General features: G+C 36.4%; 1 protein-coding gene across 18 annotated transcripts in view; it reads left to right on the top strand.

The window, feature by feature from the left end:
- The window catches only part of MARK1 (microtubule affinity regulating kinase 1), a 137,489-nt gene that overhangs the window by 24,775 nt on the left and 88,178 nt on the right, over nt 1–24,536 (top strand). The window contains exon 2 of one of the 18 annotated variants that reach the window (XM_035280840.3): nt 19,310–19,413. The exons of the other annotated variants lie outside the window; for them this stretch is intronic. Coding sequence (XP_035136731.1) covers nt 19,408–19,413 — 6 coding nt within the window. The 5' untranslated portion in view covers nt 19,310–19,407. The remainder of the gene's footprint in view (nt 1–19,309; nt 19,414–24,536) is intronic. 18 annotated transcript variants of the gene reach the window in all.

Genomic DNA, 24,536 nt, shown 5'->3' with positions numbered 1-24,536 from the left:
GCACTGTGGTTCACTTTATAAGTAAGGTATCCCACGAGAGGCTCCATACTGGATTTCTGTCTGCCACAGACACTTCAAGTCTTCTGGGTTCAAGTGTGCAAGCATCTAATGATTACATACAAACCAGGCATTTAAATTACAGGTGTTGATATTGCCAGGTAGAAGGCTGATGGGTAGGGATTTAAAATTGAGGTTAATAACATTTACATACAGGGAAATACACAGGTTTTTTTTTTTAATATAATTCAATTAATTTTGATAAAAGTATATGGCATCTCTGATCAAGATAAAGAACATTTCCATCATCTCAGCAAGTTTCCTTCTGCCTTCTTATTTCTCTTATGGTAGATGTGAAATCAAGCAGTGTATTTTCTCTACTTTTTTCACTTATCTTGTCTGGGAGTTCATCCATGTTATATGTATCCATAGTTTATTCATTTTTGTGATGAATATTCTAGTATATGAATATATCAAAATTTAATATATTTATCCTGTTGATGAACATTTGCATCATTTCCAGTTTGGGGCCATCAGGAGTAAAGCAGTTATAAACATTTTTGTACAAGTCTTTGTAGACTTATATTTTTATTTCTTTTGGTGAAATATGTAGGAGTAGGATGTTGGGTTGTAGCAAAGGCATTTTAAAATGTATAAGAAACTGACAAAGTATGAGAGGACTTCAAAACGTTTGTGGAAAAGTTGAATTAAAAGATTAAAAAAACCGTTATTTTTCAAAATAAGCTGTATCAAGTTCAAGACACTTTTGTAAGTTATGATACCAGCCATTTAGTGCATCTGGAAAGAACTGAGTGTCCTAGGAATTTAACCATGTAAATGCAGTCGTATTTACGTTATTAATAAAAAATGGGTGCCCTTTAACAATTTTTTAAGATTAGGAAACAAAAAGTTGTCAGAAGTAGGTAAATCAGGACTTTAAGGTGGATGCCGAATGATTTGACATTGAAGTCACAAAATTACTCATTCGGTAAGACAAATGAGCAGAAGCATTGTTGCAGAGAACTCTCTGATAACGCTTTCCTGGATGTTTTTCTGCTAACATGTTGGCTAACTATCAAAACACTCTCATGCTAAGCAGATGTGATTGTTCTTTGGCCCTTCAGAAAGTCAACAGGCAAACTGCCTTATGCCTCCTGAAAAAACTGTTGCTATAACCTTTGCTCTTGACTGGTCAGCTTTTGACTGGACGGACCACTTCCACCTCTTGGTAACCATTGCTTTGATTGTGCTTTGTCTTCAGGATCATGCTGATAAAGCCGTGTTTCATCTCCTGTTACAGTTCTTCCAAGAAATGCCTTAGGATCTTGATCCCATTTGTTTAAAATTTCCATCAAAAGCTCTGCTCTTGTCTGTAGCTGATCTGGGTGCATTGGTTTTGGCACCCACTGCTAGAAAGTTTGCTCAGTTTTAATTTTTCAGTCAGACCTGTGTAAGCTGAACCAGTTGAGATGTCTATAGCGTTGGCTCTTATTTCTGCTGTTAATCATCAGTATTATTCAATTAGGGCATGAACAAGAATAATTTTTTTCTTGTAAATTGATGTCAATGGTCTGCCTCTGCAGACTTCATCTTCAATATTGTCTCAGTTCTTCTTAAAACAAGTTATCCATTTGTGAACTGTTGATTTCTTTGGGATATTGTTGCTACAGTTTTTTTTTGTAAAGGATAAAAGATTTTACCATTTTTCCACCCAAGCATAATAATAAATTTGATGTTCTTCAATTTTAGTCGAATTCATGTTGCTCTTTTAGAGACTGTTTTCAGACTGATATCTTAGTGCCTCAAACCAGATTCTGTTCATACATGTTATAACAAGTTGGTACAGGTTTATTTTGGTACCAAAAAATTCAAATTCATGCTTAGTTTTTTTAAAGAATATGTATTTTTGTGGACATTTTGAAGATCTTTTGTATTTTCCACAGTGATTGTACCATTTTACACTCCAACCAGTAATTCATGAGAGTCTTGACTAGACTACCTCTTTGTTTTGTTTTGTTTTGTTTTGAGATGAAGTTTCACTCTTTATTGCCCAGGCTGGAGTTCAGTGAGTGGCACAGTCTTGGCTTACTTCAACCTCTGCTTCCTGGATTCAAGTGATTCTCCTGTCTCAGTTTACTGAATAGCTGGAATTATAGGCACCCACCACTACACCTGTCTGATTTTTGTATTTTTAGTAGAGACAGGGTTTCACCATGTTGGCCAGGCTGGTCTTGAACTCCTGACCTCAGGTTATCTGCCTGCCTCGGCCTCCCAAAGTGCTGAGATTACAGGCATGAGCCACTGTGCCTGTCCAAACTGGCCTGCCTCTTCATCAACATTTGATGTTGTCAGTCCTTTTTACTTCAGGTATTCTAGTGGGTATATATTGTTCATTGTGATTTTCAATGTACATTTCCCAAGCAGAGAGAACACCTAGTACATCAGGTGGGCGCAAACTTTGTGTATTTGATGAACAGAATAAAAAACTTCGTTGTCTGTATTACACTAAACAAAATGGAGAGTAATATGAAGTGGCAGACAGGAAGGAAGGCAAGGGGTCAGATCCTATAGGGATTTTTGAAGGCCAAGGTAAGGAGTTTAAGCCTTTTTTATATGAGAGATATTTAATTGTAATGAAAATAATCACATATGACCTATTTATGTCTCAGTTTATTCTGGCTGTTGTGGGCAGAATTTTTAGGGGCAAGGAGAATGTAAAATAATGAGAAGCAGAGAAAATTGTTGGGAGGTTGTTGCTGCATTGAAGTAAGAGATGATGACAACTTGGTGTAAGTGGTAACATAAAGGCACAGATAAGTGAATGGGTTCATGTCATGTTTTGGAGCTAAGGTTGACTGCATTTGCTTATGGGACTGGATATGAGGAGTTAGGATGAGAAAGAAGGAAGCCAAAAAGAATGAATTGATTTTTAGATGTAGAACCTTTTAATGAGATGTGCAATTCTGTGAAAAGAGCAAATTTGAGATTTGGAAAATATGTCTGGCTATGAGAAATTTGAAGTGCCTATTAGATATCCATATGGAGATGTCGTATAGTTGATACACAAGTCTACAATTCAAGGAAGGATCGTAGTTAGAGATAAAGTTTGGAAGTCACATGATACAGATAATATTGAAAGTTACACGAGTGAGTAAATGCACCTAGGGAGAATATGTAGCCCGGAAAACTGGGGGAGTACCAAAAACATAGTGGACTGAATTGACATGGTTCCCTTTCTTCTTGCTGCTAATATGTAGATAGACTTAAATATAATTTCTGAAAGTTTATTAACTACATAACTGAGCTTTAAAGGACAAAAGAATAAAGAGAAATCAGAGCCAGAATGGTGAGCACAAGCTGACATAATGGCATTCCTCAGGGCTTTTTGATCTAGCACGAGGGTTGGGACATGTAGTTTCAACACTGTCTTGGGGACGGGAAATATGGTGTCAGCACTACCTGTGCCAGAGGAACTGGAAATGAACCTCCTGTATGAAGCTCAAAGCCTTGATAGCTACGTCTCCCTGCAAAAAAAAAAATTAGAAAAAACTTTGCCCCTTAGTTGAGGGAGTTGACAAGGAAGCTTATCCTCTACCTAAGGCCTTAAGTTTAAGAGGGGGATCACTTAAACTTAAACGATTACTCTAAGTAAATGAAAACATCAGCTCTATGCTGTGTGCCCAATAGAAACCCAGACTATGAAATTAACATGAAAAAAATTTCACGACTATGGCAGGCTCTGGTAGAAACAAGTGAAAAAGTGCGTAGTAGAATTATTTTAAAAATCTGGGACCAATGGGACTGTCACTGAAAAAAACCAAATTACAGATTTCATGAGGAAACTAACCACTTGTGGAGAGAATTGACAAATATAAAAAGTAATAATACCACCCCAAGAACTGGAAATAATGCAACTATCTGAACTATCTGAAATAAAGCAGAATATAAATTTGTTTAAAAAGTTTTAAAGGCAGTAATACGTATTATAATAAAAGAATAAGAAATGAAGAGAAATAAGCTGATTAGAAAAAGAACTAAATAGGAATTATAGAAATGAAGTACGTTGTCATTGAAATTTAAAACTCAGTAGAGTGATTAAGCAGCAGATTATTCCCAGCCAAAGTTAGACTTGATGGACTGGTATAGATCTGAGGAAATGACTTGAAATGAATCAGAGAGAAATAGGGATTGAGGATATTAAAAACTGGTTAAGAAATATGGAATACAGAATGAGAAAGTGCAGCATTTATCTGCTAGACATCCAGCAGGAGATAATAGAGGAAATCTTCAAGAGGCAGTATTTGAAAGATTATGGCTAGGGGTTATCTAGAAGTGGAGAGAGATATGTCTTCAGATTGGTGCACAGTGAATATTAGCAGAATAAATAAAAGGAGATTCATACCTAGTGGAATGGCAAAGTCAAAATTGAAAGAAATTTTAATAACAGAGAAAACAGTTCTCATTAGCAATAACAAATATTTTTTAAATGGAATAATATTTTTAAAGAACATGAGAGAAACTATCAGTCTCACATTCTCTTCTTAACTGAATGATTCTTCAAGAAGAGAGACAAATTAGGCTGGGCACAGTGGCTCACGCCTGTAATCCCAGCACTTTGGGAGACTAAGGCAGGCAGATCACTTGAGGTCAGGAGTTCAAGACCAGCCTGGCCAACATGGTGAAACCCTGTCTATAATAGAAATAGAGCTGGGGGTGCCTGTAGTCTCGGCTACTCAGGAGGCTGAGGCATGAGAATTGTTTGAGCCCAGGAGGTAGAGGTTGCAACAAGCCAAGATTGCACCACTGCACTGCAGCCTGGGTGACAGAGAGAGACTGTATTAAAAAAAAAAAAAAAAGAATAAGGACAAGTAAAAGTATTTTCAGACAAATAAAAACGAAGATTTTTCTACCTGTGTTTTCTTACGATTACCAAAAAGTATAGTTCAGGGAGAAGGAAGTAGAATTTAGAGGAAAGAAGCTGGATGCAAGAAGTGATAGTATGCAAAAGAAGCTGCAGGTTGATATGAATATAAACAACCACTGACTGTAAAACTGCCAAAAAAGAGCAATTGCTTATTTTAAGGGTGTTGGAAAAATCAGGTGAGACAAAAATGCTAGATAAGAATAATAAGGAAAATGCTTGGGCACTGTGGCTCACACTTGAAATCCCAGAAGCTGAAGCTTCCCAAAGTGAACCCAGGAGTTCAAGACCAGCCTGGAGAACATGGCGAAACCTGTCTCTACAAAAATTACAAAAAATTAGCTGGCATGGTGGCATGCGCCTGTATTCCCAGCTGCTCGGGGTTCTGAGGTGGTGGGATTACCTGAGCCTGGGAAGTCAAGGTTGCAGCAGTGAGTCATAATCATATCACTGCACTCCAGCCTGGGCAGCAGAGTGAGACCGTGTCTCAAAAAAAAACAACCAACCAAAAAAAAAGAAAAAGAATATGGAAAATGGCAGGGGAAACATTGGAGCTAAAAATTCTGAGGTCTTCAGTTATTGGGGAAGAGGATGGAAATGGACTATTTTATGCATTATGCATTTTAAAATTTAGCTAAAAAAATAAAAACGGAACGTGTAACTTTATAGCAGCTTGCAGTAAGGAGGAAGATTGAAGAAAAGTAAATCCAGTGAATGGAAGAAAAAGAAAAATCCAGGTAAGGTAATCAGAAAATAAATATAAAAGGATTAAACACTTGTATTTAAAAAAATAGTTTCTCAGCTTGTGTAAAAACTAGTAAAACCTAACTCTAGCTATTTTAAAGTGACTAAAACTTGCTAACAATGAAAGACTGGAAAAAAAAGATGATTAAGAATCTAACGTATCAATATTAATATCAGACTAATAGGATAAAGAGCATTATTAGAGATAAAGGCCATTACCCTAAATAATTAAAGATGTCATTAACAACGAGATATATTACTGTAGCTATATATACTGTAGCTATACACAAGATAACCTGGTCCAAAATATATAAAACAAAAAATTGATATATTTATAGAGAAATCGGCAAATAGATTATTTTTAATAAAGATCTCTAATGATAAAACTATAGAGATAAGAGTAAGCAAAACTTAAGCAGAGTGAGTATTACTCAGTGGAAATGTATAGAGTTGTATACTCTCAAAACAGAATATACTCTTCTCTTTAAACATTTATAGAACATTTCAACTAAAATGCAACTAAGATGAAAATTTATTACCCTACATGCACATATTAGAAAATAAGGAACTGAAAATTAATCAGCTAGTGTTAGAGAACTAAATAGGTTCAACTGGTCAGTTTTGCAACCTAAAATAGGTTAAACAGATAAAGTAAGTAGAAGGAAGGAAATAATGAAAGTTAAAGCAGCTGTTAATGAAATTGCAAAATAAATAAAAATTATAGAAATCAGAAACCTAAAAAGCTGGTTCTTTGGAAAGATAAATAAAATAGAAGAGGCTTTGGGACAGAGCCCATGCACATGTCAACATTTGGTGCTAAAGAAGCAGCAAAAGACAGTGAAGTAACTATTAGTAGGTTGGAAGGAAAATCTGGAGATTGTGGTGTTGCAGGAGCCAAGAGAATAAAGAGCGGTAGGTCATCTGCGTTAAATGCAGTTGTCAACCAGCAGGTAACTGATGATCTCGACAAGGCTAGTCCCAATGGAATGGTGGAGACTAACCTGGTTGAAGTGGGTTGAAGTAAACACGAGAAGTAATGTCAGCAACTTACAAACAATTACAAAAACTTCTTTTAAGAACTTTTTATGTATAGGAAAGCAGAGAAATAGGCCCATAGTTGGAAGGCGACATGTGGTCATGGGAGAATTTCCTCTTTACTCTGAGATACAGGAGCATGTTATTAATATGCTATTGAATGAAGTCTGTTTGAGAGGGAGTAATTGACGATCCAGGTGAGTGAGAGTAAATGCTGGAACTAAAGTTCTTGAAAAGGTGAGACTGAATGGAATCCATAGCATGGGAAGTGGTTTTGGCAGGGAGGTTTCATGTAGGCAGAGAATATAGAGGCAGTAAATAGGGTGCAGTTTTGATACAGATTGATTACTGAGTGGCTCTCCAATTGTTTCTGGATTAATGAACTATAAAAGGAAAGACATTGGCAAATGAGGATGTAAGAAGAGAGAGGAGAAAGAATGAAATGAAAGTTTTAGCAAAGGGTAAATTGAGTGTACAGTAGTCCACTCAACTCAATTTACCCTTTGCTAAAATGTATATTCGGGGTATACATTCTAAGACTGTATGTCTGTTTTCACGCTGCTGATTAAGACATACCCAAGACTGGTTAATTTATTAAAAAAAAAAAAAAAAAAGAGGTTTAGTGGACTCACAGTTCCCACAGTTCCACATGGTGGGGGAAGCCTCACAATCATGGCAGAAGGTGAAAGGCATGTCTTACATGGAGCAGGCAAGAGAGAGTGAAAGTCAAGCGAAAGGGTAAACCCCTCATAAAGCCATCAGATCTCATGACACTTAATCATTACCATGAGGAACAGTATGGAGGAAACTGCCCCCATGATTCGATTATCTCTCACTGGGTCCCTCCCACAACATGTGGGAATTATGGGAGCTACAATTCAAGATGAGATTTGGGTAGAGACCATATTAATTACCCCCCCACCACCACCAGTGGATGGCTGAAACTGCAGATATACATACACTGTGCATGGATTTCTTTTTCCTTCTTCGCAACTTCATGGTTAGATTTGTTCTTGCTGTGGATCTTAATTGCCACTTAAATGAAGTGTGTTATGACTTCTCTTTGGCGTTCCTGAATTGCCAACGTCACTGCCCTTGCACTTGGGCCATTATGAAGTAAAATAAGGGTTACGCAAACACGAAAGCACTGTGATACCGAGATAGCTAATCTGATAAGTGACTAATGGGTGGAAAGCCTGTACCTGCACGAAGGCATGATTCAGATCTTAGGCAGGACACAATGGACAAAGCAAGAACTCATAATACTATTCAGAATGATGCACGATTTAAAATGTATGAATTGCTTATTTCTGGAATTTTCAATTCAGTATTTTCAGGCCACAGTTGACCTTAGGTAACTAAAACCACAGAAAGTGAAATCACAGATAAGGGGGGAATACTATACTCAAAGTACAGAGTGTACTGTCAGGTGATATTGATTCCTCATTGGGATTTGTGATCAAAAAATTAAATAAAATCGGGAGCTCATTTGTATATGTGTGTAACAATGTTGAACCTTCAGGTGCAGATGTAGAGTAGGGAGTGGGTGGGTTTTAGAGTGGTGTGGGTTTGCCAAGCAAATATGGAAAAGAGCATGGAAAGCAGGGAAGTTAGGGTTGTTTGCAAAGGAGTGGTTTTACTGAAGGATCCTGGCATATAACCTGAGTTAGGGGGTGTATAGTAGTGAGAATGGGAAGGGCCAGAGAATTAGAGGCTTTGAGGTTGAAGAAAGCTTTGAATATTCTAGGGAAAGATATTTGGGACAGGAGTTAAACACATCAAATAACTGCTTCGTATCAAGCTTGTCCAACCGGCGGCCCCCAGGCTGCATGCAGTCCAGGACAGCTTTGAATATGGCCCAATACAAATTTGTAAACTTTCTGCAAACATTATGAGAATGATTGTGATTATGTTTCAAGTTTATCAGCTGTCATTAGTTTTACTTTATGTGTGGCCCAAGACAACTCTTCCTCCATTGTGACCTGGGGAAGCCAAAAGACTGGACACCTCTGCTCTAAATGCCCTTAGCTTCTCTATGACAAAATTTACTTGGAAGGATACGTGAAAAGTTAAAAAGTTACAGAGAACATAGTCACACAGTTGGATAATAGTGTATTTAAGCAATGCAACAGGATTTAAGCACTTCCTGGGAATATCCATGCCATTTTGAGACACATGATCAGATAAATATTGTTAATATTGTCTGAATTATTATTAGGATCTATTATATTAGTATAGACAATGGTAAATGAAACTTGGACTTGGATGAGTGAAGAGACAGTGTGTTAATGAATAAAAGATCAACCATTTTGCATTTGGAGTTTGGCCAGGGAGCTGTTAATTGTGTTCTGTTTACTTCTAGATGTTCTAGATTTCAGGGTTTCAGGGACTTATAGAATTAATAAAAATAAAAACCTATTGGGAATGGATGACATTGCCAGCTTTTTGTTTGTCAAGTATGTAGGGAAACACTTACCATGAGCTATCAACGTAAGTACCTAAAAGAACCCAAATGCCCATCAATGATAGACTGGATAAAGAAAATCTGGCACATATACACCATGGAATACTATGCAGCCATAAAAAGGGATGAGTTCATGTCCTTTGCAGGGATGTGGATGAATCTGGAAACCATCATTCTTAGCAAACTAATACAAGAACAGAAAACCAAACACTTCATGTTTTCACTCATAGGTGGGTGTTGAACAATAAGAACACATAGACACAGGGAGGGGAACATCACACACTGGGGTCTGTTGGGGGATGGGGGCCTTGGGAAGGAATAGTGGGGCTGGGGAGACTGAGGAGGGATAATATTGGGAGAAATACGTAAAGTAGGTGATGGGGCAATGGAGGCTGCAAACTCTACCATGGCATGTGTATACCTATATAATAATCCTGCAAGATCTGCACATGTACCCCAGAACTTAAAGTATAATTAAAAAAAAAAGAAAAGAAAGAACAGCTTAATACCAAACAGGTAGAAAGCCATGATTTCAAAGGGATGGGCCTTTTAAGAGAGAATATTTGGTTAATATATGTGTATGGATTTGCATATGCATACAAATATGTATTTTTTTATTTTGCTGAAGATGTGTAAACTTTTGTTTGTTTGGAAATATTTTGGAAACATCTTTAACTTACTTATTTGAGAATCTAGGTAGTAGTCAGTTGGCCTTTTGATGATACTATTACTATTAACAAAAACAGGTCAGTTATAGTGGTTTACTTCTGTAATCCCAGCACTTTGGGAGGCCAAGCAGGTGAATCCCTTGAAGCTAGGAGTTTGAGACTATCCTGACCACCATGGTGAAAACCCATCTATATTAAAAATTAAAAAAAAAACTTACCTGGGCTTGGTGGCACACATCTGTAATCCTAGCTACTTGGGAGGCTGAGACACGAGAATCACTTGAGCCTGTGGGGTGGAGGTTGCAGTCGGTCAAGATAATGACACTGCACTCCAGCCTAGGTAACAGAGTGAGAACTCTGTCTCACAAAAAAACGAAACAAAAACAGTAGCTAAGCTAAAACTTTACCTATAATGAGTAAAGGAATTTGAAGGTCCCTAAATAACTGTGTAATTGATGAGGATTTCCATTAAATGCTCAGGACTCTTTACAAATTCCCACCTCCCTCAACCCAGTAACATTTTGCATAGTTGTTACTCCATATCTATGGGGATTGGTTCCAGAACCTCCCTCAGATAAAAATCCACAGATGCTCAAGTCCCCTTATATGAAATCGCATGGTACAGTATTTGCGTATAACTTACATATATCCTCCCATATAGTTTAACGCATCTTTGGATTACTTATAATATCTAATACAATGCCTTTACACTACTTCATTCGCGTGGATTCAGTGTAGTACTTGGTAGGGCAAATTCAAGTTTTGCTTTTTGGAACTTTGTGGAATTTTTTTCTGAATATATTCAATCCACAGTTGGTTGAATTCACGGATGTGGAACACTACAGATGTAGAGGGCCAACTGTGCACGTTGATATCGGTCGTCTTCCTGCATTTAACTAGGTAGCTTGGCCAGAGGCAGCTGCTGAACTAAGACACAATTTCTTGGCAAGCCAGGGCTGTCTTTCATTGCTGTCTGAAAAATGGGGTTCTTATTATGGTGCTTAACAAGTGTCTGAGATGAACGTAAATGAAATAATGTCTCCCAAAGGCAACTCCTACCACTGGAAGAGAAAATCCTTTTAAGCAGTAAATTCTTGATTTTGTTAAATAGTAAATACAACCTGCAAAGACAATGAGGAAAATTATTAATAATTTTTCTTAAGAGGAGGTAAAAGAAAAGCCAAAAAAAATACTAATTACCTGAAAACTAATGGCTAACATTTATTGAATGCTTAGTATACCTCTTACTGTATTATATATTGTTCATTCCATTTACTCAGCAATTACTAAGTTCCTACTTGTGTGTATTGGGCATTGTTCCTAGGACTCAGGTCTATAGAAGCAAGACAGACAAGATTCTTATTCTTACAAGTCAGATGAAAATAAGTAAATCATAACTGTCTGCATCATTTTAGATAGTAGTAAGTTATGTGAAGAAAATAATGTTAAAGAGAGAAACTGGCAGGAGGCATTTTTAGAAACAATGATCAGAGAAGAGCCGTCTGTGTAGTGGGGTGAAAACTGAGCATAGCCCTTTGAAGAAGATATTATTATTATTCATTTTCCTGCTTGTGGTAACCTAGGAATATCCCAATTAAAAAACGTGCCCAAGGTCACACAGCTTACAAGTTGCAGTGCCTGGATTCAAACCAGGTGGCCTGATTGCAGACCCATTCATTTCTTTTAATCACTGTGCTAAAATCTCTAGGAATGAATACATAATCAAAATGTATTTTTAATGGCAGTATTTTTAATTTGGACCCCCATTTTTTTTTTCTTTAAAAAGCTGATAATCCAGTTTATATATAGAGAGGCTTCCTTCTTTATTGTGCTGTCTTCCTTTTGGTTGTTTCATTGTAAATCAGTACTTCCATTAGAGGATAGCAGTGGAAAAGAGAAGGGTTGCCAAGTTAAGATGGATTACATGCTTATTTATTAAAAACGTTAGTTTAGTGAGAGACAAAGTAGAAACCATTGCATTAAATGGCCTTTAAATAGATTGCAGATTTAATTTCTCTGTGTTCTCTGTGCTCTTCATTTATACAAATAATTGAGGGTTTTTGTTTTACATGTTTTTAGTCTGTAACTTCTTTTTGTGGTTTGGATTGAAATGGTATTCATTAACTGAAGGCTGTGTGATATCTAATGAATGTGAAGTACTGCCCTGGGGAAGGCCAGTCATAGGTCTACATGTAGTTGGATGTTTAATCATTTGTTCCATACATGAAAACCTGTTGTGGGCTGAGTATCTGATACAAGGTGTTTTGCTTGGTATGAGACAAATGAGTGAGCACTTTTCCTGCCCTTTTGGAGACAATTAATTATTTAATTATAGTGATAACTGTTAAGAAGATAAAAATCAGATGTATATGCAGGTTGTTTTCTGTATATACTATCTAATTAGGTCTCAGATGGTACAAGGTAGATAAAAGAAGATCTACTGAATTACACGTCAGGTGGCCTGAGAATTGCTGTTGGATATTGGGAAACAATTCTAGCTGGCAGAAACGTAGCAGCCTGTGTGTATCTTTCTTATAAAGTACCATATCATATGGAAACTGCGTTAGTTTTTATCCTACTAACCTTTAATATTTTGGGCCATTTCTTATGATCATGTTTATTCCTTCAGCAGCTCTAGGTTCTCAGTTAGTATTTGTTCAATTCAACCAGACAATGTGGTGTTGAAGTATGGGAGCTTCATCTTAATCCTGAAGTGACACTATCTTTTTTTCTTCTTTAAGGCTGTTTATTTGAATACAAAAGAAGAAATCTCCAATATGATTTTCTTTATTCTCATTTTCTTCTTTAGATTTCATTTTCTTCTTTTTCCCCCATTCTGTTTTTTTTCAGAGAAGTAACTTGCTCAATTGTAATTTAAAACTCTACAAAACTACCTATATTATGCAAAAGCATTTAAATCCCAAATGTGTATAATTTTGCCTTTATATGTCCATAAGGTATTGTTTGCAATAACTCTTTCATTAAGAATAGAACAGTAGGTGTGAAAAATGAGCAGAACTTTAGGGAAACATAACTATATTTTAATCATATCCATCAAATATTTTCCCATTTGTTTCTCACTGAGCATTTAAGCTGTATGTGAATGATCAGTTTTCTGAGCTGTGACCATTACTTTTAAAGCCTGTGGATGTCTTTCATCAGATAACAACCTATTTCAGATTGTGGAACAATATTGAGGTCCTTCTGGAAGACACCACTGTCCCTATGGTAATGGGCAGAGAGTACCACCTTGACTCTTGCTTTTGTAATGTGGCCCCATTATCTTGATTTGTTGAAGTTGTCATTGTTTTGGAGGAACAGAAGGAAATGCTGAAATGTGGGTGTGTACTTATATATGCAGTGTTCTGTGAGGGTTGGCTATGAGGCAAGCCCCTGGTCTTGGATCACCTATGAAGAGTGGGGGTTGAGGGATTAGGGCAACAAAGTGTAACTCGGAGTGGGGAGAAAACAAAAGCCTCCCCTAGCCCCAAAGCCTGGGCTAAAGACTCTGTGGGACAGGACACTGGCCTTGTCATATTAGCCAGTGAGAGATACCAATGGGAGTTTTCCTTGTCAGTGTCTGTAAGAACGCTCATCAGATTTTTTATGTTTTTCTCTCACTGTTTTTAGTTACTGGTAAGGCTGGATAATCACAAGCCTCTAGCACAAGGGTCAGAGCCTGCCTTGCAAAACTTACCATGTGGATGAAAGTTGATAACATTCTGTAAACACTCAGCCCCAAGAGGAATCCTTTGGTATCTTCAGAGACTGTTAATGTTGGGCTAGGAGGAAGGTTTGGGGAGGTAGCATAGGCCTTATAGTAAGATGGATCTAGATTTTACCTTTGGAACTGACATTTACTAGTTGTGTGACCACTGGCAATTTGTTTTGCTTGCCAAGATTCTGGTGTCTTATCTTTAAATTGGGTAATATTATCAGTTTCTCAAGCTTACAATGAGGATTAAATAATATAATGTCTAAAAAAGTATTCAACTCGGAAGGCATTGTCAGTGTTGAACAAATGATGGCTGCTATTACTATTATTGGACAGGTAGTAACATTACTCCTGTTTTCAGGGATTACAAGTAGTTGCCAATGTATTCTTCTCATAGTAGAAGCTAGGACAAAATGGGAGAGAAGCAACCGGATTAAAGAACACCATTTAAGACATAAATCTATGCTATTTAGTCTTGAATGATAATGATCTCTATTAATGAAGAGTAATATCAAGTCATACCATTTCACCATACTTCTAACTGCAAGAATGTGTTAGTTTGGATTTCCATCTGCAGACCAAAAACGTTTGTACTTGAAGCTATTACTGGTCAAGCAGTTTACTGAGAGCTAACCATTGCTAGGGTTTTTGTTTTGTTTATTTGCTCATTTCTAAAATGTGGTGATGTGAGTGGATGTAAATACACTGTGCTTGCCAGGATCAGTAAATGTAATTTGTGTGGGCATTTAGTTCCCTAATGACAGCAGTATTAACTTAACAAATTGTGAAACTGAAGAGAAAAATGTCAGTACACAGTAGATAGTTAGCGTTTAGTGAACAAATTCAGGCATGATCTACTAATTTGCTTAGAAAGTAGTTAAGTAATTTCTATCTACTTAGTAAGTACTTAGTAGCAGCCATTATTTACTCAACACTGACAACATCTTCTGTGTTGAATGCTTTTTTAGACATTATTTTATTTAATCCTCATTGTAAGCTTGAGAAACTGGTAGCAACTGCTAAGTAACTACTTAGAAACTAACTACTTAATAGTCTTTTGTTTAAATATTTTTGTTGATAGGTAATATATTCAAATCAATAAAAATTTTAAAAGTTCAAAAGTGTATGCTAGTGAAGTTCTCTTCCCTACCCAGTCCTTAGTATCTTGAGTTTGTTTCCAGATATATTTTATGTGTATACAAGCAAATACACATGTCCACCCTTACACAAATGGCAGCAAATGACACTTTTTAATCCTTTGATTTAATAAAAAAAATGTAATAGTATGTCTTAGACATGATTGCATATCACTATATAAAGATTTTATTTCTAAAAATTGCTTAATACTCCACTATATGGACATATTTAACCAAGTTTGCTACTGACGGCTATTTAGGTTGTTTCTGACCTTTTTATTACAAATATTTTATTGCAGTGAATGTCTGACCTGTACCTGTGTCATTTCACATTCACATGTGTGGGAATTTATTTGTAGGCTAAATTCTTAGAAGTGGAATTGCTGGTTCATAGAGTAAATACTAAAGAAGCTTCTGATAGGACAGAATAAGTGCTTGTGTTTTACCTAAGAGGAGTGGAAAAACACAGGAGATCTGCCAGTTCTGTGGTGAGCCTTTTCACATTAAAAGCTATTCACGCCTCTTTAGGTTCCTGAATAGATATCCGAAAGCTAGAATTGCTACTCTGAACTTTCTCTTTATTTTAAAACAACTCGGATTAGGACTATTTTTCTGTTATCAGAAATATTAAAAGGCATTTGTTCCATTTTGAATTCTAACAAGGAGTGTAATCACAGTAGATTCTGGTATTGAGCATGTGCCGAGCACTGTGTTAAATGCTCTCTTTTGTATAATTCTAATTTAAAAATCCTTGACTTTTAGGTAATAACATTTTATAGAAGAGTAAACCAAGGCCCAGAGAGGTAACTTCCCGAAGGTCACATTAGTTACTGGCATAGGCACTCTTTGATACTAAGTCTGCCAGCTTTAAAGCTTCTCCTCTTAATTACCACATGGCCCCTGCTTTCTATCCATTTGTATTTGCCTGGTATATTTTGCTTTTAACTTTTTTTACTTCAGTTGTTTTAGATGTGTCACTCATGGGCAGCATTCGTTGAATTTAGGTACACCCCTCTCTTGGTATCAGAAGTCTTTTACTTTTGAATAGGTTATGCAACCTACTTATGCTCAGTAATATAATGGATATTTTTAGTTTTGTTAAATTATTGTATTTGAACCTTTTTAATGCTTCTTGACATTTGTACTTTCTCAGGCACTTGGGATATAAAAGTGAATGTGATGAATATCTTTGTTCTTATGAGGGTGGGGGAAGGGAGACAATATTAATGAACAATCAGTAAGGCGAAGGAGACGTGTGGTATCAAACAGGTCAAAGAAAGCCTACTGCAAAGATGAGCTGTAGGCAAAGACTTTAGGGACCTGAAGGAACTGGACAAACTGATATCTGAAAGAAGAATGTTCCAGGCACAGGGAACAGCTAGAGCAAATGACCTGTTGTATGAGCGTGCCAGACATTCCTGAAGAATGGCTATGAAACCTATTTGTCTGGAGCAAGGTGAGTGAGAAGGGGCATAGTACCAAAGGAGGGCAGAGAGGTAATAGGGGCCAGACTTTGTCAGTCTTACCTTATTGGCCATGTAAGGGTTTTGGTTTTACGCTGAGTAAAATGGGTATCTGTTGCAAGATTTTTAATGAAGAGTGTGATGATATAATGTATGTTTTAAAAAGAAATACTCTGTTTGCTGTGTGAAGAATAGGTTGGGGAGAGGGAAATGGTAAGGGGCAAAGTTAGAAGCAAGATAACCTGTTAGGAGGCTAATGCAGTAATTCAGGTAACTCTCAGCCAAGGGTGCCAACAGTAGGATTGGTGAGAGTGGCCGTATTCTGGATATATTTTCAAGTAAAACCTGACAGGTTGAATGTGGGATAGAAGAGAGAGGGAGGGAGAGTTAGAAGGGTCTAAGTTAAAGATAACCTCAGTTTTCAGTCTGAACACCTAGAGAGATAGATTTGCCTTCAGATGAAATAGAGAAAGCTGTGATGGAGCAAGTGTTGCAGGGTCTGGGGGTGGGGATCAAGTTGGGACATGCTAAGATTGAAATATTGACAGATATACAAGTAGAGATATTAAAGTGGCAGCTGGATATAACAGTCTGGAATTCAGGAGAGATAGAACTTTTGAAGTTTTCTTCATATACATGGTTTTGAAAACTATGAGACTGGATGGGATCATAGGAGTACCAAGGGAGTAAGTGTAGCATGGGCAGAGGAGACAAGAATTACCATGATCTGAATTCCTGGGGATTTTCAATATTAGGAAGTTGAGGAAGAGGGAAATAAGCACAAGACCTGACAAATTTTATAATTTTAACATATTATTGCTTATTTGCATTGTCTTTATATGTGTATAGAGAGAGAGATATATAAAATATAGTCTTAATAGTGTCACTATTAAAAGACTACTGAATGATATTTAAGAATTTTTTGCCTAAAAGTATATGTGGTCAGGCAGGGAAGCCGTAACAGCCAGGAAAGGAAGAGTATTAAAAGATAAAGGAGGGATCAACGGTTTCGAAAGATGCTTGTAAGTCAAGAAGATATTTTTCCTCTCTTCTAGTCTTTAGTTTTCATCTTCTTTCCCCCTTTTAATTTAATTTCTCTTGTTTGGGAGGTAGTCTACAATAGCAGACTACCTATGAATTCTAGAGCCACACTCCCTGCCTTTCAATCCCAGTTCTGCTGTTTAATAGCTAGCAGGGTGGCCCTGGGACCCCATTCAGGGGGTCTGTGTCTTTTTGACATAACTTCATTAATAATTGCCAGTGTTCTTGCTTTTGGCACAAAGTGTCCCAGGTTCATCTTGTAAATCTCTGCCCCCAGATCTAGACCAAGCCATTTCTCTAAAGAGGGTGCCATTTTTACTGGGTTGTCTGTGTTTTGAGACCTCTGTCATCTACATTTGGGAAATAGACATTTTGTTAAAATAAAAAAGCACGAGTCATGAGTTCATGCTGATACTTCTACTTCAAATTTAATATTACAGGATTTTTACTTTGATTTTGTGCTGAAAATTTTTATAATTTTAACATATTGTTTGCTTTATATATACACATACACACACACACACACACACACACAGATATAAAAGATAGTCTTTTTGTTTGTTTGTTTGTTTGTGTTTTTGAGACGGAGTTTCGCTCTGGTTACCCAGGCTGGAGTGCAATGGCGCGATCACGGCTCACCGCAACCTCCGCCTCCTGGGTTAGGCAATTCTCCCACCTCAGCCTCCTGAGTAGCTGGGATTACAGGCACGCGCCACCATGCCCAGCTAATTTTTTGTATTTTTAGTAGAGACGGGGCTTCACCATGTTGGCCAGGATGGTCTCGATCTCTTGACCTCATGATCCACCCGCCTCGGCCTCCCAAAGTGCTAGGATTACAGGCTTGAGCCACCGCGCCCAGCAAGAACATGTCTTAATATTACTATTAATGAGACTACTAAATGATATTTTAGTTTTTTGCCTAAAAGTATATTTAATTAATGATATACAAAATATGGTTCAAAGGTCACTTAATTTGTTTCATTTTGTTTGAAATATTCTGAGATTACTTTTTTCTTTAGTTTTGGCTTTATTTTTTGAATGTCTAAAACAGTTTTTTGGATGTTGTAGAAGAGGTTTATCTAAAAATTTTTTTGTTGTCTCCTGTTTTTTGAAGTAGTTCTTTTACCGTAGTATTTTTTAAAATCTGGCATTCTCTTTCTCTACCCCTCAGTATCTATACATAGGTACTATGTTGGAATCTTTTCCGTATAGTTCATCCTTTGAATGGGGAATTTTATCTAGATTTGCTGTTTGCTCAAGAATAATGTAGGTGGATTCTCCTTGATTTACCTCCCCATTAAAGGCAAATAGAACTTGAGGCTGACAGCTGAGCATAAGTGTTAATAGATTCATATTCTCTTTTCAGTTCTTCAGTAGTTTGAGGGAAATGATGAGGTAAGAGGACAGAGATTGTGGTGGTGGTTGGGGTTGCCTCAGGTAACCCCAGCTAAGGTTTAATTCCTTAGAACAGTTTCACCAAATTCTGTGAGTCTTGAAGTCATATCCAGTCCATTAGAGAGTGCTCCTTGAATTTTGACCTTTATTTTCAGAACGAGCAGATTTGCTCTCCCTTTCACTAGTAGGGAAGTTGGGTTGGAGAAAGGTAGGATGATGTTACAACATGGTCCTCCTTTCAGGGTCTGAGTAGCTTGTTTGCCATTTCTCCAGGTGTCTTCTATGCACCCTGTCATCATCCTTCCTAGTTAGGAGTTATTAGTGAGGGTCTCAATTTATTACCTGTCTCTTTACTTTGATAGAAGGAGAGTTAAAAAAATAAACTAATGTCTTTTAAATTTGTGATGTCACATTTATTAAACTTTTAAAATGACTTTTATTTGATGTTACACTCAGGCATTTCCCATGTTGAGACTAAAAACACTTGCTGGACTGTTGATTCTTTCTTCTAGTACTTTCATGGTTTCATCTTTGTGTTTTTTTCTGTTTTTACATTTATATCCTTAATCAGTGTGAATTTATTTTGGAGTAAAGAGTGATATCTCCTAGAGATTCAGCTTTGTTTTTTCTAGGTGTTCCAATACGATTTGTTGAATAATTTATTACTTCTTCATTGATATGAAATGCTAACTTTGACACTGACATATCACATATTCTCCTTTGCATTTAGGTCTATTGTTTAGACAAAACTTTTGTGAAAAGTTTTTTCATCTGGAACTTCTGTAGCATTTCTTCTTTCAGCGGTCACAATTTGTGATGTTTTTATAGATGACAGTAAGTAATGTTTCTAAAAACTTCACCTTTCTGGAATAAGTCCAGAAGTATGTGGGAAAATGTTCCTTGGTACCTGTTCTGTGTCTAATGGAATTACTGTTTATATGTGAAGTTGAAATAAGAAAACTTAGTAGCTGTCAAGATTTAGAAAATATATCACCTACACACCTACCTGAAAAAATTTTCACAAACTAGAAAAAGTAAATCTAAGAAAGGGAAATGCAAGGATGTAAGAAACAATGGTGAATAATTGTTCACCATTAACTAGGTAAAAGACTATTTGTAATATGAACATTTGGAAAATTAAGCACTTGCTCAGTAAGGGCAGGCAGGAACACCATATTGTACAACTTCTCCCTTTGGATTTATGCAGTGCATTGCATGGTAGCTGTCAGAAGGTTTTAGTGGCAATTTATTTCAATAGCTTTTCTGTTTTCGTTGTTAGACCTCGTATTTTTGTGTTTTATGTTTTTGGAAATAGATATGTGACTATCTTATCAAATTTATTGACATCATATTGAAATAGCTCTGATACATCAAATAAAATAGATTTTTTGGTTTGTAATTAAGTTACATTTTGTTGAGGACCTTTCGGGTTTTTTTATTTTAAAGAAACAGATAAAATAATCACTGGCCAGTTTACAGAAGAATTTAAGTGGAATACTTAAGTAGAAGGTAACCTATTCAGTGGGTCCATTCATTTGCTAGTCACTATATTGAATGATAATGAATGTAAAAGATGTAGTGCTTGACAACTTAAAAGGTCACAGTTTGATACAACATGGTTTAAAAAAAATAAGGTAGTTTCATTGTAAGGTTTTTAAGTATTACATAAAAGAATGTTTCAGGTGCAGTAGGAACATAGAGGAGGAGAATCACAGGAGAATGCTTTCTGTGCTTCAAAAGCATTATTTTCCAGCTGTTAAAACATTTTTGTCACTCATAAAGGCACTGTCACTGACAGCATCCACCACTGTACTATTTAAAATGAAAATTCACCTTGAAATGCCAAACAGGGGAAAGAGGGAGGCATTATTGTATAATAATACAATAGAGGAAGCGTACCGGGTCCGAGAAATATTTCTGACAACTAAACTCGGGCAGATTCATTGCTTGGATCCTTATGAAGTAGGTATTAATTATAATTAATGATGTCTTCAGCCATATTCCTATACAAGATATAACCGTTCTTTTTTCTTTTTATTTTTTATTTCTTTAGAGACAAAGTCTTACTGTGTTGCCCAGGCTGGAATGCAGTAGCTGTTCACAGGTGCAATCCTACTATTCATCAGCATGGGAGTTTTTACCTGCTCTGTTTCTGACCAGGGCTGGTTCATCCCTGGTTAGATAACCTGGTGATCCCCCACTCCTGAGGGGTCACCATATTGATGCTGAACTTAGTGCAAACACATGATCAACATAGTGTACTACAGCCCAGAACCCTTGGGCTCAAGCGATCCTCCCGCCTCAGCCTCCCAAGTAGCTGGGACCACAGGTATACGCCACTGCACCTGGCAAAGTAGCTGTTGTTTAAGTTATCCTTTGATAAAAGACAATAAAGAGAACTAAAATATCTATGGGAAGAGCTTAAGGGATCTAGAAAAAGGTTCTTGACTTAGAGTTTAAGAACTGTGTGCTTTAAGAAATCTGTAACCTTCCATAACTTGTTTGTGTTGTTCAGATTTTCTGTATCCTTACTGTTTTTTCATGTATAGTTGTTCTTTCAGCTGTTGAGAGAATAATGTTGAAATCTCTGATTGTGGTTGAAGATTGGTCTTTATTTTAACCTTTTTTCTGTCAGTTTTTACGTTACTGTAAGCATACATATTTAGGATGATGTATATATTTTTTGATGAATTGGCCCTTGTATCATTATAAAATGTCTCTTTTTCCTTTCCTTGTGTCATAAAATATCTCTTTTTTCTTTATTTTGCTCCTTGTGTTAAAGTTCATTTTATCTATTATAGCTTCTCCAGCTCTCTCATGCTTGCATTTTGCATAGTTTATCTTTTTTCGTCATTTTACTTTCAACCTATCTGTGTCTTCATGCTGAAAGTCCATTTCTTGGAAACAAGTATATAATTGGATCTATTAAAATTTTATTCAACAATCTTTTTCTTCAAATTGATTTTTTTAGTCTATTTGTATTAAATATAATTATTGATATGTTTGATTGAAAGTCTATAATTTTGTTTTTCTTTTTGTCTCATCTGGTTTTTGCTGTTGTTATTATTGGTATCATGCCTCTCTTCTTTCTTGCCTACTTCTAAGTTATTTAGTATTCCATTTTAATCTCTCTTTTGGCTTTTTACCTATGCCTTTGCATTTTTCTGGTGCTGCTTTTTTCAGTAGTTTCTCTAGAGAATACAGAATTTATCCATATCTTATTATAGTCTACATAGAGTTCATATTGTATCAGTTCAGATGAAATGAAAAGGTCTTATAATTCCCCTGACTTCTATGCTTTTGTTTTCATATATACTTACTTCTGCTTATAGGTTCTACATACAGTATTATGCTTTGCTTTAAACAGTCATATGTCTTTTAAAGAAATGAAGAGATGGAAAAATGCGTACTGTTTTCTGGTTACCCACATATTTTCTATTTCCAGAGCATTTTATTCATTTGTATAGATTCATTTTGCCCTCATGGTTATTTTGTTTTTTAGCATTTTTTAATAGTGTATGTTTGTTGGCAACAAATTCTTTCAGTTTTTGTTCATCTAAAAATATCTCTTTTTTTTCTTTTTGCCTTTTTCGAGGAATGTTTTTACTGGATAATGAATTTTGGGTTGCTTTTGTCATTTCTGTAGCACTTCAAAAATGTTGCCATCTGACTTTTGTTGTTGATTAATGTGAAGTGAGTTGCCATTTGTATTGTTATTCCTATGTGTGAATGCGTCATTTTTCCCTGACTCCTTTTAAGGTTTTTGTTTTTCTCTATGCTTGGTTTCAGCAATTTGACAGTGATCTTCCTATACCAGGTTTTTTTTTCTTTTTGTTGGTATTTATCCTTCTTAGAGTTTACAGTTTGGAGGAATTGCATGGCCGTTATTACTTCAAATGCCTTTTCTTCACCCTATTTTCTTTTACTTTTTCTCTGGGCCCCATTTATACATGTGACAGTTTATGTGATATTGACCCACCACAGATCATAGAAGCTTTGTTTATTTTTATTCAGTCTTCCTGTGTCTCATTTCTGAAGATTGGCTAAATTTTATTAATCTGTCTTCAAGTTCATTGACCCTTTGTTCTTTGCAGTCTACTGTAATCCTATCTAATGAATTTTTCTTTTTAAATATTGTCCTGTTTAGTTCTAGAATAGCCATGTGTCTCTTTATTATGGTTTTCATTTTTCTGCTAACATTTCCCATCTACTTGTTCTTCCTTTTTTTTTTTTTTGAGACTGAGTCTTGCTCTGTTGCCCAGGCTGTAGTGCAGTGGCACAATCTCAGCTCACAGCATCTTCCGCCACCCGGGTTCAAGTGATTCTCCTGCCTCAGCCTCCTGAGTAGCTGGGACCACAGGCACACACCATTACACCTGGCTAATTTTTTTTGTATTGTAGTAGAGATCGTGTTTCATCATGTTGGCCAGGATGGTCTCGATCTCCTGACCTCATGATCCACCCGCCTTGGCCTCCCAAAGTGCTGGGGTTACAGGCGTGAGCTGCCGCACACAGCCCTACTTATTCTTTCTAACCATATTTTCCTCTATTTTAAAAAATGTATTTATAGTATCTGCTTTAAAGTTCTTGCCTTCTTGGTCATCTTTGGGTCTGTTTCTGTTCACTGTTGTTTCTCTTGACAGTGAATCATATTTGTTCCTTCATGTGTCTAGTAAGTTTTACTTACATACTGGACATATTTATTGATATTCTGCAGAGACTCTGAATTTAATTATTTCCTAAAGTGTTGATTTTTGCTTTAGCAGACAGTTAATTTGGTTCAACTCAAACTTCAAATTCAGCCTCCCTTGTGGAGGGCAACAAGTCAAGTCTACTTTACTAACTTACACTTCTAACCATCTTGTTTTAATATGTTCCTTGGAGGTTCTCTTGCTTATACATAGTTTGGGACTTAGCAAGGCACCTGTAATTAATATACAGATTTCATTTTTCTTCTCCATGACTTCATTTTTTCCCAAGGTTTTCTCTCTTACGTTCCAGCCATTTTGTTAGCTCCCAAACCTATCCTCAGACTCCTTTAGCTGATAAAATGGTTTTTGTCTGCCTGAATTTAAGTGACATGGAGCTAGGTAGGCCACAGTTTGCCCCCAGCTAGAAACTATAACAACCCAAATTTTACACTGAAATTTTTCTTCATTCAAGGATCAACTCCCCTTCAGACTTTGCCTACTTTTATATGGCTCTTGAGAGCCTTCAAACAATTGTTTTTAATATTTTGTCTACAGATTATATTTTTGTCTGCTGATAGGTTTAGTTAGATACAAGCTGTTTATTCTTTGTTGGAAGCAGAACTTCCCTACTCCTTTAATAAAATGACTTTGAGAAATGAAAGTTTGGTTATTGTTTCTAAATTGCGATCACCTATGTTGGTGCTAATATCACTTGGCCAAAGGGTGGCGTGGTATACAAAAATAGCATATTCCAAAGTCCTGAGAGCAGTGTTGTGACAGCCTACCTTCAGGTCTAATATGTGATCTGACTTTTTAGGAACATTTGAATATTCAGTCACCAAGCAAATTTATAGCCAGTGAGTAGTAGTACATCATTTCAGTCAGTATTAAAGGCAGGGAAAATTCTCTTATTACTTAGGAATTTGAGTCTGGTGCTTCATGGGATGCAGCATTACCTCTGATTACTTTGACTACACTGCACACTCAGGGCAAGCTTTAGGGTCACATTGCCACTGTTCTAGAAAGAATGAAGGAATTCACAGTCTACTGGATTAAGGGGAAAACTTGAAGAAAGAAAGACAGGATTTGAACTTGTGTTTTTAGATAAAGGTAGAAATTAAAACTCATAGACATGCTATAATTGAGCTAACATAATTTCTTCTATCTAACAGCATTAGGGTTGAGGTAGTTCTAAATTAAATTTACTGTTCAATCTAGCATGAGCTGAATTTATATTCTTGCCACATTTTCTATTTGAGAATTAAG

Source organism: Callithrix jacchus, chromosome 19 (assembly GCF_049354715.1).
Source record: "Callithrix jacchus isolate 240 chromosome 19, calJac240_pri, whole genome shotgun sequence".
NCBI classification, from domain to species: domain Eukaryota; kingdom Metazoa; phylum Chordata; class Mammalia; order Primates; family Cebidae; genus Callithrix; species Callithrix jacchus.
The sequence above is the reverse complement of the archived record's forward strand: the minus strand, read 5'-3'. Positions and strand labels throughout refer to the sequence as shown.